This window comes from Lepisosteus oculatus, chromosome 1 (genome assembly GCF_040954835.1).
Source record: "Lepisosteus oculatus isolate fLepOcu1 chromosome 1, fLepOcu1.hap2, whole genome shotgun sequence".
NCBI lineage: Eukaryota > Metazoa > Chordata > Actinopteri > Semionotiformes > Lepisosteidae > Lepisosteus > Lepisosteus oculatus.
This window is the reverse complement of record NC_090696.1, coordinates 48,665,929-48,684,306: the sequence shown is the minus strand read 5'-3', so window position 1 is coordinate 48,684,306 and position 18,378 is coordinate 48,665,929. Positions and strand designations below refer to the sequence as shown.

Below are 18,378 nucleotides of genomic sequence, written 5' to 3'. Positions count from 1 at the left end.
TCTGCATGGCCATGTTCAGACTTATGTTTTTACAGGAAGAGACGATTGCGTTGCTACCCCATGACAATTACCACCGCCAGCAAAAACGATTTTCTACACCCAGCATTCAATGGCTTATGTACATCGAACACACAGAGCGCGTTAAAATCCAACACGCGTTAACCACGGCCGGTGAGTTCAAGGTTGGCCCATATTTTCTGGATGGTTATGCTGTAATTGATGGCGTGCTGACAGCCTTTGAGTTCAACGGTTGCTTTTTTCACGGTTGTAGCGTTTGTTATTGTGAAAACGATTTTAATCAGCTGACAAACACTACTTTTGGTTGGTTGTACAGAAAGACGATGGTGAAAATTAATTTTCTCAAAATGAGAGGTTTTAACGTGCGTGTTTTGTGGGAGCACGAGTTCAGAGACACGCTTGTTAAAAATGGGGGTTTGGCTAAATTTCTAACAGCCGCACAATTACCAGAGCCTCTGCAACCTCGCGAGTCGCTTTTTGGGGGGAGAACAAATGCGATTTGTTTGCATTACACAGCGCAGCCCGGTGAAAAAATTCATTACTATGATTTCACCAGTCTGTGTCCGTTTGTGAACAAAACTAAAAAATACCCACTGGGCCACCCCCAAATAATATATAACAACTTTGGAGATTTAAAACGGTATTTCGGTTTAGCGAAGGTGAAAGTTTACCCACCCAGACGTTTGTACTTTCCAGTTCTACCAACCAAAATTGACAAAAAACTGTTTTTCACGCTGTGTCGTACGTGTGCTGAAACAAAACAGACCACCCCCTGTGAGCACGGTGATGAAGATCGCGCCTTGACTGGTGTCTGGTGGACCCCCGAATTACAGAAGGCCATAGACCTGGGGTATAGAGTGTGTAAAATTTACGAAATTTGGCATTTCAAAAAGGCCTCACACGATCTTTTTACCGACTACATCAAACTGCATCTGAAAGGGAAGCAGGAAGCTTCGGGGTTTCCAGAGTGGTGTACAGATGTCGCGAAACAACAAAGATATATCGGCGAATATTATGAAAAAGAGGGTGTCCGGCTGGACCCCGGCAACATTAAAAAGAATCCGGCCAAAAGACAGCTTTCAAAAATTGCCTTGAACAGTTTGTGGGGCAAGTATGGGCAAAGAGACAATTTACCACAGACCACCATTGTGAGAAACCCCGATGAATTGTTCAGGTACTTATTTACGCCATATCATGAGGTGTCAGCCTGCGAGTTTATCGATGAAAACACAGCCTGTGTTACGTGGAAACACACTAAACACCACTATACGGGCCATTCAAACACTAACATTTTCATCGCTAGCTTTACAACCGCCTATGCCCGCTTGGAGTTATACAATCTGCTAAATGCTTTGCAAGGCCGTTGTCTCTACCATGACACAGATTCCGTTATCTTTGTGAGCCGGGAGGGTGAGTGGAATCCGGAACTGGGCGACTACTTGGGTGAGTTGACCAGCTAAATCGATGCTGGTCAACACATCACCGAGTTTGTGTCAACAGGACCCAAGTCGTACGGGTACAAACTGTCTGGAGGGAAAGCCTGTTTAAAGGTAAAAGGCATTACGCTCAATGTGAATAATTGTGAAAAAGTTAACTTTGAGAGTCTGCGGGACTTGGTTTTTGACTATGGCGTTAACCCTTATGCAGAGTGCCGGGAATTTAAACACATTTCTATTCAACAGCCGATGATCGTGCGTGTTAAAAAGGATTGGCGCATTGAGACCCGGACCTTAAAGAAAACCCAGAAGGTGGTGTACGACAAGCGGGTGCTGCAAGAAAATTTGACATTGTTGCCCTACGGATATTAACACGATGGATGTCAGGTTAAAACACCCTTTTTCGTGCATTTTGTCCGGACCCTCGAATTGCGGTAAAAGTTATTTTATAAAACAGCTCTTGGAGAGCGGTGATACCGTTATGACTCGTAAACCCGAAAACATAGTCTGGTGTTACAGCTGCTGGCAACCTCTATACGACGAGTTGCTTGTGAAATTTCCATACATTCAGTTTATAGAAGGACTACCGACGTCGTTTTCCGACGACCAGCTACTGCCGCCGGGTAGAGTAAATTTGATTATAGTGGATGATTTGATGGAGTCTGCGTGTGAAAATAATGAGATAGAAAAAGCTTTTACCAAATACGTACACCACCGAAACCTCAGCATCATGTATATCGTCCAAAATGTGTTTTGTCAAGGTCGGAAAAGTAGAACCATCGCGTTAAATACAAAGTACATGGTGCTGTTTAAAAACCCTAGAGATAAACTACAGATTACAACCCTGTCCCGGCAGATGTACCCCGGTAAAGCCAAATTTTTTTTGGAAGCGTTCGATGACGCTACTAAAAAACCTTTCGGTTACTTGTTGGTGGATTTAAATGCCGACACCCCAGATGACTATCGCTTGCGAACAGGTCTTTTCCCCCCAGATGTACCCACGGCTTATGTGTTTAAAAAATCTAAAAGTCGGTGATCTCACAACCACCGACTCAGTCGAAAAAACACGTTCAGGGCGTCGTCATGTCTTCACGCGTTCGGAGAAACCTGACTCTCTTAAATTTTCTGGTAAAAGCCACCCCCAAGAAGCGGAAAGCTATTCTCTGCGGGGCTACAAATGATCTTGTACAGGCCATAGCTGAAATCGCCTTGAATACCTTGAAAGGGAACATACCGTTATCTGCTAAGCAGTTTGGGACCCTGAAGAGAAAGCGTGAGCTTATAAAGACTTTGAGTCGAAAGGGTCTTTCTCTTAAAAGAAAGAGACTCTTGGTGAACCAGTCCGGTGGTTTTATCGGGGCCCTGTTGAGTATTGCAGTACCACTGATTACGGGGCTTCTACAACGTCGATAATGGAGCACGCTGAAAAAATGTACCTGGTACCTCAGAAACAGCTCGATCGACTCCGAGAGCGGTCTGGGGTCGAAAGCGATGTAAGAAAAATAACCGCCCGTCGGCTGGATGATGAAATGCGTGACATTCTGCAGAACTCGCATCTGGCCGAATATGAAAAAGTGAAATTGTACAGCCAGGTGTTGCAACGGTATTTGACATTAGTACGCCAGGAGACTTCCGAAAAGGGGACTTTAACCGTTGTACTACCGGAAAATGCACCCACCGAACTATCACGTACGTTCGCGCAACCGCCGTCATCGAGCGAGGCTGACTTTGGGTATATTTTGGACAGCGTGTCTCAGAGGTTCCGGAGAAATGCCGAGATATTGTTAAAGACCATGGCCCGCAATGAACCACTAATAGCCTGGAATGAAAAGGGCGAATTTGTGTACAAGGGGGCACCCGTTGAGGGCTCTCACATGATTGATCTTGTCAGGGCTCTCACGCAGCAGCAAGCAGTTGCTGGCGGTAAGAAGCCTAAAGGTTGGGATGTGTTCATGGAGGCTATGGCTGAAATCAACGTGCCGGGCACCTTGCTAGCCAACGCTGGTAACCGAGAGCTACTTGAAAAACTCAAGGCTGCCCCGCCGGGGTGTGCCGCGTCGGCCAAAACTTTAAAACAACCGGTAGAGTTGTCGACGGTCGACCCGGTCTCTAAGATAACCGCTGAAAGGAGACGATCATTAATACCTAGACCCACATGGCTGTCTTTGTAACATTTTTTTCTCTGGGTCTGTGTGTTTGTGTTAAATGACTTGAAATGTATATTAAAAAGCGTGCGCAATATGTGCGCAAAATGGTTTGTCTGTAACATGTATTAAAAAAAGCTTGAGCGCTGTAACCGCGAATGTATAATAAAAATATTGTGTTGATTTTCATCCATGTTTTGTGTTCTTTTTAAATAATAACCACACAGATGTCGAAATGGTTCGATTTCATTTTTATTTTAGACGACCGATTAACATTTATGACATGTTTTAAATTGTCGTAAACACCCGCATAATTGAACATTCGTATTTTCAAAGGGCTTGAAAGGGTACAGGGGTCTCCGTCTCACACGACGTCGGTTTTTCAGAAACATTTCCACCATGCGGTCATTCTGGATTGCATCCGTAGAATAAAGTTCTAAAATGTTTCTAAAAGATAAACCTTTACATCTATGGTATAGAAAAAAGACGCAGTGTAGACCGCAGGTCACTGCAAAAGAATCTTGCAATTGTCTGTTATTGTAAAATATGGAGTTAGCATTTCAGTTTAAGAAATCATTAATGTTCTTGGGAAAGAAAAAGGCTTCGGGTGAAAATCCGTAGGAGTCGAAAAATTCTGCGCCCTCGTCGTCGGGTAAGTAAATAGCCAGCCAGTGTTCACCGGGACAATCGTGTGGGTGAGTATTAACTATTAAACTCAGAGGGCGCCGCGCCAGTCTCTCGCTCGGTAGGGCATCACTGGGGAACACGCCTAGAAAACTGTCTCGGGTGTAGCGGTCTCGGGTTAGAATGTCTTCCAGCTGTTTGGTGTTCATCTTTATGTGCAGGTTGTGTGGTCTCCCAGTGCTTTTTAGCTGAAGTCGTAAATGACTTGACGTCTCATATCCAGCTCTATCACGTTGTCGAACAGCGCGTACACAACCATGTTAACTGTAGTGGGTAGCGGGGTCGCGAAGCGTATTTCAGCTCTCAGATTACCCGTTTTGATAAGTGAATAATGTCCTGTGCACTCGTCGTCGGGGCTGAGGTTGAAAGCGAACAATGGGTAACCGCGCGCGTACTCCTCGCGGTCCACCAGAACTGGTTTGTCTTTCAGACGCTTCCCGGCTGTTTCCACCAGATTAAAATATTCACGGACGCAATGTCCATTCTGGAAGTCTGGTTGAAGCGGTTTAGTGGGGATTTGTTCCCCGTCCGCGTAGAGAGCCAGAAAGTTAACGTTGTAGTGTTTAAAATTGAAGGGGTTTTGGGTAAAACTGCCGCTGAATGCCGCGTTGTCCACAAACCCCAAAATGACCACTTTGGGTAACTGCCCGAGAAAGAGGTTTTCTTGGTTACACACACGGCTCCCTGCTGGCAGGCTGAAGACTTTCATCTGTACGCGGTCTATGGGGTATTTAGCGTTGGCCGTCAGGAGTGCTTCGGCGTGTCCCAGTCTGACCCCGGGTGACACTCTGACTCTTTTCACAAACAAAGATGCAGAGAGTACGCTCAGTTTGTGTTCTTCGGCGTTGTTCATTAAGCAGAAAGCATCTCTGTTTCGCGTGAGTTTTATTTTCAGGTCTACGCCATTCAGTAGTAGTTTGTCCTGAAAAAACAGGTCGGCGTGAATGTGACCCAGGAGCTCCAGTTTTCGGCTTTGCGCCGTGTATGATGCTCTTTTTCGGAACCCCTGATTGGGACCATCCAAAATTGTGGACTCGTGTTCCCCGGCTGTGTCTTTGTAAAAGAGACCTGTTGAATACTGCGTCTTCAGCGTCTCTTCACTGTAGTTCAGGACCGACTCTATAAAGGCTCTGTAAGGATAGCAGTTGTTGCTCTGGCTGATCAATCGGTCTCCTACGGTGATGTCAACCTGGCTGAAGATGGCAGCGATGGGATAGTTCACCAGGCTCACACGGGCTGCCGCATCAATGTCCCGACCGTCTGCTTCCGTTATTTTACAGGTCAAATAGAGCAGCGTGTTGTTTAAATCTAAATAATCTTCACCGTTGCCGGCGACGTAGAACTCCAGAGGTGCGTTTTCCGTGAGGGCCGTGAGGGGGTGGAACTTCTATGTAAAAACTTTTCTCGACGCTTGTTTGGGTAGGTGCTAATTGAAATATGTCCAGCTCCAACTTGGCGCATTCTGCAGACTCGCCGTGAACAAAAGCCATGTTTAAAATATGTCTCGTTTCGCGTCGTGTTGATTGCGGTGTGTCACGCTCTTCTTGGTCGACCTGAAGCTTCTATGAGTTGCCTGTCTGCGCTTAGCCGTTCTTTTATCAGGTTTCGGCGGCCCCCGACGGTAGGATGATGACGTCTGTCTTTTTCTACTGACACCCCTGCGGATGTATGCTAGACCCGAACCTTCCTGCTGATGTGCAGCCACCTTAGACATGACCGCGCTTGTAACGTTGCCGACCACGTCTTTGGCGATGTTTTTAGCTGCCGATGCCATGTGCGGCTTAGCTATTTCAAACCCGCGTTTCAGAAAAGGCACGGCTTTTCTAAATAGCGCTCTGAAAATACCCCCCATACCAGCGCCGTACTGAACCGGTAGCCCTGAAAATCCTGGTAATCCGTAACCAGCCTGTTGTTTGTAGTAGTGCGTATACAGAGAAGGATCCCCGTAGCTCTTGATGACCGTCATCCTTTTAGATGTTTGACGCTTTCACAGGTCTGAAATGCAGCTTGACGATGACCTTTCCAAATGCAAATGACACGTGTTAGTTTTGATCCGTCTTTATTTCAATAGTGATGTTGTTAAAATGGTCGATGCTCACCGGCACGTAATGGGGTTTGTCGTACAATACTGTGACGAATTCACCATCCACGCCTCTGAAGGGCACACAACGCAAAAGCGGTGCGTAGACGTCGCCTACTAACTGGTGTTCTATGATATCGGTGTATATATACATGGTGTTAAATCCGCCAGTCATATCGACGGGGTGCGGTGATTTTACACCCGCGACACCCGAATTGAAACCCAACATCCGCGCTAGGCGATTACGCAGCTGCATAACAAACCGTTTATCACTAACAATTCTTACCGACCGGCTAATGGGGTTGTATTTAAGACTTACAGCCGTTAACTTGGATTTTTCAGCAGCCCGTTTCATTTCATGCAAGAGCTGCTCGATGTTGCCGTAGTACCCTCTCGGTAAGGTACAGGTCCAGATAGTCTTGAGCTCCTCGCTGATGAACAGAAAAACTTCGTCTTCATCAAAAGTGTTTAGTGTATTCGGATAGTGTAGTTCGACCAGGCCCACTTCCCAGCCCCCGTCCAGGTCAATCGCCTTTGCCAGATGCTCTGTGAAGCAGGCGTTAGTGTTCTTTGGAAACATCTTTGAGGATGAATTACTGGCCAGCGTCACATAGAAACCATTGGGGTTCATTTTTCACCACCTCTATATGTCTCGGACCTCAGAAGCCTTCACCCAACTATTGAATTTATCGCTCCAGCCACGCCACTTTACCAAAAGCTGTTTGTTTTTGCCACGACCCCTGGTTGCTAAAATCGTTTGGATGCGGTAGACGTTCTCAACATCCGGGTTTATCTTCTGTAGCTCTTCGGCATAGAAGGAACCCTTAATATCGTCGCCTGCCTAGTCCTGCAGTTTGTAATAGGGTCTCAGAGCCGCGGACCGCTCTTTGACAATGAAAATTTCATCTGTGAAGGTCTGTTCATATCCCTTCTCAAACACTCCCTTTATTTTGGACACCCGCACGCGATCACCCACGTTAAATGAAAACTTTGACGGTTTTCTCTTAAAGTGCGCGTCATAGACCGTTCTCCACACCTCAAGGGAGTTGTCGGGCGTAACAGAAGCCGGGGTTCGTTTAATAGTCGTGTGGTAGCTATGGTTATAAGCGTAAATAAGATCTGAAAGGACGTCGATATAACGAAAGGTGTTTTTGTGTGTCAGGTACCTCCACATTTTTGTTTTAATAGTTCTGTTAAACCTCTCGACCACACTAGCCTTCACATCGCTGGCCGTAACGAAATGTTCAATATTCTCACGTTTGAGAAAATTTTGGAAGGTCCTGTTAAGAAATTCTTTACCCTCGTCCGTTTGTAGCTTTTTAGGAGCACGCCCCTCTTGCAGTATATTTCGGAAAGCGCCTGTCACGGCCCCACCAGTCTTGGTTTTCAGCGGCACGGCCCAAGCGTATTTAGACAGCATGTCTATACACATTAAGATGTAACAGAAACCGTCGTTGAACGCGTGGTGTTCTCTCATGTCCACCAAGTCGGCCTGCCACTGCCAGTCCATTTCGGACACCAGCGTCCTGTTTCTCTTAAAACGTACGCGCGCCGGCTTGTGCAGCGTATAAGCAGCCTGGCCGGACAGCCACTCGACCACCCGGCCGCGGCTGGCGCTGCGCACACCCCGGGATCTCGCGGCCCGCAACAGACCCCCTGTGCCGCCGTAACTGCCCGATTTCCTAGGGTTATAATAGAGCGCACTCAACCCGGCGGCAGACATGCTCCCCATTCCAATCCAATACACACTCGCACACACTCGCACACACCCAGGGATGCACCGGCTGGGGGCTTTGGGACCCCGAGGCGCCGGGGCGACCGGCCGGTGGGGGTTCCGACCCACACCATTGGCTCCTGAGGGGGCGGGACATGCACAAATAACAACACGCCATTGGATGGCTGGGGGGCAGGACAACCAAACACCGCGGACGACCATTGGATGGAAAAGGGGGCGTGGTACCTGTCAAAAGTTTGACGAAAGGTGTCGCTTTATACTACTGGTAGGTTGTGTACTTTTGTCCAACTGAGCAATCTTGCTTTCATAAAATATACCAACATTTTAATGACTGATGATTAACATGCTGTAATACACAGTTCAAAATTAAAGGCTCAAATGCTGTACATGAGAGGTTAAGCTCCCCCTGGCGGTTTTACAAGGCGACGCCGGATAGTTAGTCACGTGACACACGTGAACCGTGTGGTACCCCGGTGGGCGTGTCGCGGTATGCCGCGAAATACCTCACCCATTTTGAATGGCTGCATCTGTATCATACCATCTGGAAAGATATTAATAGGGCGAACCCTCACTTTTCAACATGACAACAATCCAAGGCACAGTATTATAAAGGGAAAAAATATTTAGCTAATAAAGAACAATGTAGAGAGTTGATGTTAATTACCCCCACAAGCCCCAGTCCAAATGACAATCTAATCAAATCAAGGTAGTAGTAGTATCAAACTACATTGACTCCAATCTCAAGAGGCCTAGAAACAGGACTTTAGAATGTTCTTTATGACATTTGGAACAATGGAAAGACAACTATCAAACATTATACAAACAGCATTGATGGCACTAACAAGCAAAGAATGGCTGGAAAATATTAACCTATTCTCACATGAAACGTAATTGCAATTTTCTATTTAGAGGCTAAAAAAACCTTTGATCATGGGTAATGGGACTATAAGGTGATCTTCTAAAAAAACTGAGGCACTGCTGTGGCTCTGTTGCTAAGGATCTGTGCCTGTGGCCGGCAGAGGAATCCTACTCCATTAGGCCCTTAACCCTTAACCCCAACTGCTCCAGGGGTGCCGTATAAATGGCTGACCCTCAACTCTGACCCCAAGCTTCTTCTCTGTCTGTGTGTCTCATGGAGAATTCCTAATAATTCCTAATTCCTAATACAATAAATTATATATGACCAATAAATAAAGTGATCTTATCACTGGTAGTGCTGTTATCTAATAATATAAATATAATATAACCATGTCTGTTCCGCCTAATAAGAAAATAAAATATAGTTTAGAGACTTCATTCATTACAATGATAACATTTTACGTGCAGATTCCTTGGCAATGAGGCACTTAAACACCAAGTATCTTCATAGTTATATGTCTCTTGAGGCAGGGCTAATTCCTAATATCCCAAAACACCCTATGTATAAAAACAAAATATTTGGCTAGTGTAACTTAAAAGTTAACAAATTTACTACTTTTATTTCAAAAGCTCTTTCTCTGCTGATCTATTTCAAAGTCAGACAGTTCTGCTGTGTTCCATAGAGTGTATAAACCAGCTAGGCCTCATCATCCCTGCCTACAGTTGTGCTTAATTACTGGGATGTCACTCACGATTTTGACTCTGTTACTACCCTCGTTTCCCAAATAAGTCAAAATGGCTACTTTCTACATAGTAGTTCAGGTGGGTAACTGTGTCAGCATGCGTAGGCTGCAAAGGAACAAGTAATAGGTTTATTCCATGCTGAAAAAAAGAAGAGAAAAAAACACAAAGTTTCAGCCGTGGAGCCTTCTTCAGATGTGAGTTCTATGTAAAAAGGTTTACTTTCTACGTAGGTGTTTCAGGAAAACCTCAACTGCATAGTCCACTCAGAAATGTAGAATCCTTCACAGCATTTTACTTCCAGAAACTACCTAGATAAGGGTGTTTGGGTAGGAGTAGTTAGGTAACAAAGAAACTGGTAAGGAATGCTTTTGTGAGTCCTGTGACAACCTAAAAAGAGCTACAGAGTTCTATGGTTGTACATCAGTCAGAAATATCCCAGGTCACACCACAACACAACACACTCCAAGTGTAAAAATATTGAACAAAGTACTGTAGTGATCCTGCAATAATCTTGCAGGTCAGATGAGATCAAATGGGAAATGTTTGGTCTAAGTACTGAGCATCATGCTCAGTGCAGACTTAACACCATCAATTTACACCAATTAAGCATGGTGTTGACAGTATCATTCTATTCTTGAATACTTGCTATGATTGAAGGAAGAATGCACAGAAGAAGGTGCAGGCAAATAATAGAGGAAAACCTGTTTCAGCCTACTGAAGAAAAACTGAGATAGAGAATGTCCTTGAATGTCCAAAGTGAAATTGCACCAAACTGGTGTATATTTTCAGAGAGACTAAAATCGACTTGTACCTGTAAATGCACCCCAAGGTGCTACTACCAAATATTGAGTTAATGGATGTGAATATGTTTGTAATCAACCTATTTCATTGTTTTTCTCTTAGTGTTTGCTGACAATTACTGTTATCTGTCCATATAAATCATTAGTTTGTGTATTCAGGTTTGATTAAAACATTGCTTGAAATAATGCATATATGCATTATTTTGTGATTTAACAAAATGGGACAGATAATTAAATTTTCTCTATTTTACAGAACGATCCTTCAACTGGAAAGTATTTTTCCAGACCCACCAATCAACTCATACCTCTTACAACTAAACTACACAGCCTTCTTTATCCACAGTTCTCTTAAGCTGGCATTTTCTGTCCTAGAGGGTGTCAAATTATATGACTAGGAATCGCAGGGGGTTTCCTCGCGACTTTTCATCACAGTTCCATATCTTGTATTGCGCCACAAAAGTACAACAAGGTTGCCTCATTTTGGCAGCCAGTCAACGTGGAGCACACTGGAATAGGAAGAGGAGCACCGCACAAAAGTGAACAAACAACATGGAGAACAAGCAAGTAAACATCTTCAAAAATATAATTATTCTTCATAAATTAAAAACAAATTTACAAAAATAAAAACAGTTAAAAATATAAAACACTTTTAAAACAAATATTGTAAACAAATTAGTATTGCACTATAACGTGTAATTAAAATGGACACATTATCTCACAAGTACACATCTCGCTCACTGCCCACCCCTATGACTTGCGACTCGCTACGAGAAAATCAAATCAGTTTGATTTTATCATAGAGAGTCGCAAAGAGTCATAGAGGCTGTTAAGAGCGCTATGTCTGAATTGCTGGGGGTGTCATATTACACAACTGACGGTAATGGGTGCGCGCTGCGACTCTCTATAACTCGCTGTGATTTTCTTACGATTATGTAAATGAAGGCTACAACTGAAAATCCTAGAAAAAGTCGTTTAGTGTGACGCCGGCATTAGTCATCCACAGCCACCACCAATTATAGAGCACCATGTTTATTGTATCTCTTTGAGAAAATGCTCTGACATTTACATTGGAGAAAATTAGGAAACGTTAGAGAAGTGTGAATAGAAATACATTAGAGGTCAAAATACTCCTCAGCATTCAGTTGATCAACACATTACTTTCTACTTTCTATGTTTCACATTACTTTCTAAATTACTTTTGAATCTCACCATTAATTTATGATTTTTGCTTTCTACACTTCACCTGGAATTCAATGCCCAGATTTCCATCACTTTAGCTCTCTTACTGCTCTCATGTCATCATTACTCTACCTTTTTTTCCTCTTTTTCTGCTCTCTCATATTCATGCACACATCAAAAGGAGGCTCCCTAGATTAAACTGTTTACTGTTACAAATATTAGACAAGGAATAAGATTGTATGATAATTAGCAAGAATTTTGTTTGCTGGTTTTCTCTTTCTGTCTCTCTTTGTTTTCTCTCTCACCTCCAGTTCCAAGCCGAAATGGTGTAAATGAGAAAAAGGTGAAAAGCAATAATTAAGCTCACACGGAAAACCAATAATGAGCGAGGAGGTTAGGGAAGATTGTGCTTAAGTATACAGTATAATGAGATGGAGGTGTGGTGGTGAATAAGTGATCCGATAGGTTGCCTAATTCAACATGGTCTACTCCTCCTTCTGCTGACTGAGCTCCGTTGCCGGGAAGCGGGAATCGTAACAAAGAGCAACTGTAATGTATTTAGAGCCTTTGCAAACCTGGTAGTGGACACCTATTCTTTTTGTTAGTTTTTCATTCCCTGGGACAAGCTACTTTTACTTAAAAGACTTCAGTTGAATAGCACTGGGATCCAAGAGAGAAGTATCATTTTGGTTGTCTGGTTCTGGCTTTATTGGGTTAAGACTATTGTTGATGTTATGGATTATCTGAGCCCATGTCTTGATATGCAAAATTCACTTGATACAACATAAGTGTTTTCATATGTGAGCTGTTTTGTTGTAGTCTTTTTATATGTATTAAATATGAATAATTTCAGTGACCTCGTAATGCATGTTTGTTTGTTTGTTTGTTTGTTTTACAAGTTTGACTATTGGACATAAACTTTGTTAATTTGAATGCTGTAAACCTTTATGTATTGACATCACAGTTGCCAACCCTTCTAAAAGAACCTTGTACTTTGGGGACCCCCAGAATATAGAACTCAGAGGTACTAGACTTCTATAATACTAGGTGGCATAGTCATGTTGCTACTTTTACCTTTTAAGGTAATAGTATAACCACTACATTACTGTTCAGTGTGATGTGAATTCAAGATAGGAGATGAAGAATTTAGTTGATTTATCAGTGAACTTCTTTGCAACTTCTTGTTGCTTCTTTGCCAGTTTCTCACAAAGAATCTTTCGCAGAAAGAATCTCTTAACATACAAATAAATTCTTATTAAAAAAGCTGTCCAAAAATATAAACATACAACAAAAAAATACAAAAACATAAAAATTACAGATGAGCAGAGAATGTCTTGTTCATTTCTTTGTTATTAGTTTCATGATTCAACCCCCCCAATATATTGCACATCTCATATTATTGATTCTGTTCCTTTTTTTATTCCTGCATTCTGTATGATTTTCATTTTTGCTGTATGGATTTGTTTTTAACATAAATCTGAAGTTTCAAATTTTACTCTTGCCAAATTCCACTCTTCTATACATAATTTTGTCTCCTTATAGCACCCCTTTGCACATCTTGTGTCAGAAGCGGGGTGGGATAGCCCTTCGCCGGGGACGGCGATTTAAGCGGGGGAGAGTGTAACGCTTACGGCCGACAGGCACTGTGTAAGAGCCGGCGTACCAGAGCGGGTGACGTCACCGCCCTTCCCTGTGATAGCAGGACCACAGCTACTGGGCTGTGGAGAGATCTCTCTTTGGCTCATGGGGCTAGGTCGCTGCAGAGAGACGCGGAAGTCCCGGGTTCGAGCCCCGGACGGTGCAGGGGCCGACCTAATGCGGCAAGGGCGCCCGCCTGAGCCCCCGCTGCGTTACACTATGCAACGCAGAAACACAGCCACAGTTAACTAGCAAAGAGAGAACATTAGCTAGCCAATATGATAAAGGAATAAATTATTTTTAAATTTCTTTTGCACATTTCTTTGAACATTTCCATCGATTGTACAAGCACTTGGAAACTGTCCAATCCCTAGTTCATCAGGCATTTTCTTTTACGCTGTGGGCATTCTCCCGGTCTGGCGCCGGTCTGTGTCTTCTAGGATATAATGCCGGCGATTTGTGTTAAAATTGGGTTTCCAATAACGCCACAGCAAACTATTGTTTTTATGTCCACTATAACGGACAATCTCGCTTTTAACCGAGCGTTTCATAATTTCCTAAAATGAAAATGCGACAGAATTCTGGGGTGTCCATATACCAGAGATTACGGTAGGCTTCAGAATGGTGATTGGCTAACACCATCTGACACCCCTCTGATTGGAGAAAAAAAAAAACTTGCTGATCTGTTCTACATACCAGGAAGACAACAGCATATGCTGCTTCTATTCGAAACGCGTATTTTTAAAGTTAAATTAGGAAGTAAAAACCTTATTATTTATTTAGATTAAGAGTTCCTGTCACCCCCATTTCCATTTAAATCACAAACCCATGTTTAATTAAATATTTTTATTGATTCACAATCTGGCAATGCAACATAAATCGTTATCTTTGTCTTCTGCATAATAATGTTCACCTCTCTGTCCAGTAAATTAATAATAAACTTTATTTTCGTCGTCTCCGCTTTAAAGGTACCCCGTCGCGGAAGAATTTGACCTCGGAACGTTTACCCAGCATAATATTGTATTTCATTGCATTTCATTGTCTTTAAATCAATTGTTGTCAGAATATCCCCACCTCCAAATAAGAACAAAATTGCAACAATTTTATTAACTGGCTGTTTCAGTAACTTAAAGTATATATTTAAAGTAATAATTTAACAATATATGTAAATTTTTTATATGTTTATGTTGTGAATCTCTGTAGATTGTATCTTATTTTAAGTTTTTGTTTTGTTTCACATTAATTTTATAAGGGAGAGTGTCATAGAGATGACTCTTTTACCTCCCATCTTGATTAAGATACTTTTATTTTTTCACAATCTGGCAATGCCAGACAGAATTCACATTCGCTGTAGCCAAATGGCCTTGCAGATCAGAAATCAAAGAACAAAACAATTATCGCCCAACTCCTCAATGGAATCCCTTTAACATGCTAATGCATTGGTGTAACACCCTGTGTCTACAGTACATTGTGAACAAACCGGTTTCACAGGTATTTTCAACCCCCAGCCACTGTTGTTTCATCGGTTATTATCCTGTAAAGCGCTTTGAGGAGCCACCTTTAAAGGCCCTATGTAAAATAAAGTTTATTATTATTCATATTATTAATATTGATGATATTCTTCCTTCCAGGACTTATAAAATTGTTGTTGTTATTGTTGTTATCTTGTAAAGCACTTTGAGAAGCATACTGTCAAGCATATTGTATTTCATTGCACTTTGACAGATCGTCTTATAATCACTTGTTGTTAAAATATCACCCAATAGGATATTCCAACCAAGAGGATATAGGGGATATCCCCCAAGAGGTATCCAGGTAACAGTGAAACGGACGTACAGTCTGGGGAGATCGCCCATTTTCCATGTAAATTGTTCCCTGGTTCTGCACTCCTTGGTGTCTCTCTCTCTGTCTCTCTCTCTGTCTTCACTGTTACCTGGATACCTCTTGGGGGATATCCTCTATATCCTCTTGGGGGATAACTGAGCAATCTTGCTTTCATAAAATATAACAACTTTTCAATGACTGATGATTAACATGCTGTAATACACAGTTTAAATTTAAAAGCTCAAATGCTGTACATGAGAGTTAAGCTTTATTGGCTCCTCCTGGCGGTGTTACAAGGTGATTCTGGATACTTTCCAATATGACGTCATATGACGCGTTACACTGTGTCATACCACGTTAGGATGCGACACGCCCACCACATGGTACCGTGGTGTACCTCACTAGTTTTTGAATGTATCTACATCATAGACTCACCATTACACTATACACAAGTACAAAATGAGTTAAAGCTAATTCAGTAAACATTGGGCACAAGGTAGGATAATCTCTGGATATGCTTCCAGTTCATTGCAGGGCAGGCACACATATATTTAGGGGACACATAAGAGACAGCAATTGACATAAACAATATTTCTCTGGACAGGAAGAAAACTAGAGCATCTGGAAAATAATAACATGGCCATAGAGATAACATGCAAACTCTATACAGAAGGTTGAGCAGGCTGCAACGAAACCCTGACTGTGTCACTGTGTTGCCCATTGAAAATCAATTGTATTATATTTTACAAAATTAAGTTTAGAACAATTATATAGTTTCAATCAGAACATAAGTGTGCAAAACAAATCTTAAATGAGATAACACGATTAATTTTAGCTTTTCATCCAGTCATTTCTTCAACTAGCAATGATAGACGGTGATAACGGTGTGGTTGCTTGGTTTTGTTTCCCATGAGCCTTTGTGTAAAAACTCATGCTTCACTGAGTTCTACAATGCCAATATTTGAAATACACGAATACAGGTCTGCTCATAGTATTTGAAGATTAAAAATGATTTGTTTCATGTGACTTGTGACAGTATTAATTTGAACCTATGGATGTACCTTGTTGCTCTTCTGTGAATTGATTCCAGAGAAGCAGATATGTGTAGGTATAATTTTGTATATTTTTTTTCCATAAATCATACATTATTTTTATTTTCACAGAGTGACAAAAGTTTGTCACTATTTGGGAAACACAATCTTGGGGACTATATTAACTTTAACTTTGCATATAGTGGCCAGTGTTGTTATCTGAGTAGGTGTGTTTGTCTTTCTTCTTTGTGTCTGTTTCCTTCTAAATAATGTATTCAAGCCTTCCTGGAAAAAGCAGGATGGGTGCCAATAAACAAAGATTGAATGACACACTGTTTGCGTAGAAGCTCATAGGTTACAACACAGTTTACAGGTAACCTGGGGGATTGTGGAACAGGTTAACTGGATCTGAGATCTATAAGGGGCTCCAGAACAGGGGACGAATAGACAATGCATCATTATACCTGGGAATCTACAGTCTATTCATTAATTAGCTCCCACACTTTAATTTTGCACCTCCCAGCACTCTACCGTCTCTCATTTGACATTCTGAGGACTAACCAGGAAGGGGCTTGTTAAGCCTTAGTTAAGGGAATATTTAGATGTGGGACACAGATTGCACTTCAGTTACCTGAGCGGGACTTTGCAGAGAACAGCAGAGGAAGGCTCAGGCATTCTTCTTCTCTATACCCTGTCTGGACTCAAAGAAAACAAGGTAGAGGAAGTATAATAGTTTGGGACTACCATGACTGGTGAGAACACTTTGGTTGAACTGAAGGAATAGATTGAGTTTTGTCCATTTCTTTACTGTGAGAGAAGGAGGCATGCTAGTTTACCAGATGGAGTAGTGACCTCTAACCTATTATCATGGCAGAAATCTGAAAAGCACACTTAGGGGAATGAACCAGGCTTCATCACATATCATAGGGTGTTTTAGAATGAACATTACTAATGTCCAGAAATATATTCCAGACTTTGAAGATGTGCCCAAGCTGCTTGGTCACGCTAACCAAAAGATTGACCGATTAATTGAAAATTAATTGAAAGACTGCTCTCCTCCCCACTGATAGCTGATGTGTGGTGAGCGTTCTGGCGCACTATGGCTGCCGTGGCTATCTTGTCCAGTATGCCACTCCTGCGGTGTTATAAATTGATTTGATCAAGTCATAATATTTATAAAACAGTCACTTCAAATAAAATACTCAATATCACTCTATCTCATGGAAACATTTGTTAGATTGTTTTATTCACAAAATTTAAACAGGAGATGTGATGACAAGTGCTCTGGAACATTTCTTCATGTCTTCTTTGAAGCACTTAATAATTGAGGATACAGAGCACTTGAACTGTGTAATTCTCCTGTCTTCAGCAATGTTACTATATCTGTCAATACTACATTCAATTTTTCCTATGCATTCAGTGTTTCAGTATATGTTATTTAATGGTTGTAGGATGTGCTATTTCCCATTTGCACTACATAACAATAAGAAAACCTGTTATGTGTTTACACCAGCTCTACATATCCAGCAGCAGCTGCAATTTAATCAGAACTAAAAGTAAAATTAGAATAATTTCAATCACAATCATAACAAAACATTATCTGGAACAGAGTGATGTGTCATCTCACTTACCGCAGTCTACTATTAAATCTAATTCAAAATGTTGACTTCTCCTTCATCTACATATTAAATATGCATTCAGATTTCAACACAACCATCTAGATAAAATGATACAACACATATTATTATTAATTTATATAGATGGTGCCATTACCCAATGAGACTTACCTTAACACAATGCATACATTTCTGTTTATACTATAAAATTTCTATTTTACAGAGGAAATCTGAGTGGAGTATTTTGTTCAAGAGTACATCAGTACATAACCACCTTTCAGTTCAGAGGGCTGACTGTTTTGAAAAATGTAAACGTAAGTTTTGAACAATGTAAGTGGAATGACTTATATTGAAGAATGTAAGTGGAACCAGTAATTTAGTACAATAAATACAGAATTTGACTGAGTCATATTTTGATATTATAAAATTATTTGTAGTTTATAAGAGTTTTGTTCTATTATATTATATATTCTATTATATTTTAAAACTTGTTACATACTAATTGCAAATCTATTGTATGTGAATTTCAGCAGTCTTTGAAACCCTGAATTTATTTTAAACTAAATTTATTTGCATGCTTATCTGTATATA

The 18,378-nt window shown here is 41.6% G+C and overlaps 1 protein-coding gene across 2 annotated transcripts in view; it reads left to right on the top strand.

Annotated features, from left to right (window-relative positions):
• LOC138239226 (uncharacterized) overlaps nt 1-18,378 on the top strand; it is a 399,120-nt gene continuing 380,742 nt past the window's right edge. For both annotated transcript variants that reach the window (XM_069190497.1, XM_069190494.1), the window contains exon 1: nt 1-171. In XM_069190497.1, coding sequence (XP_069046598.1) covers nt 6-171 — 166 coding nt within the window. In that variant the 5' untranslated portion in view covers nt 1-5. The remainder of the gene's footprint in view (nt 172-18,378) is intronic.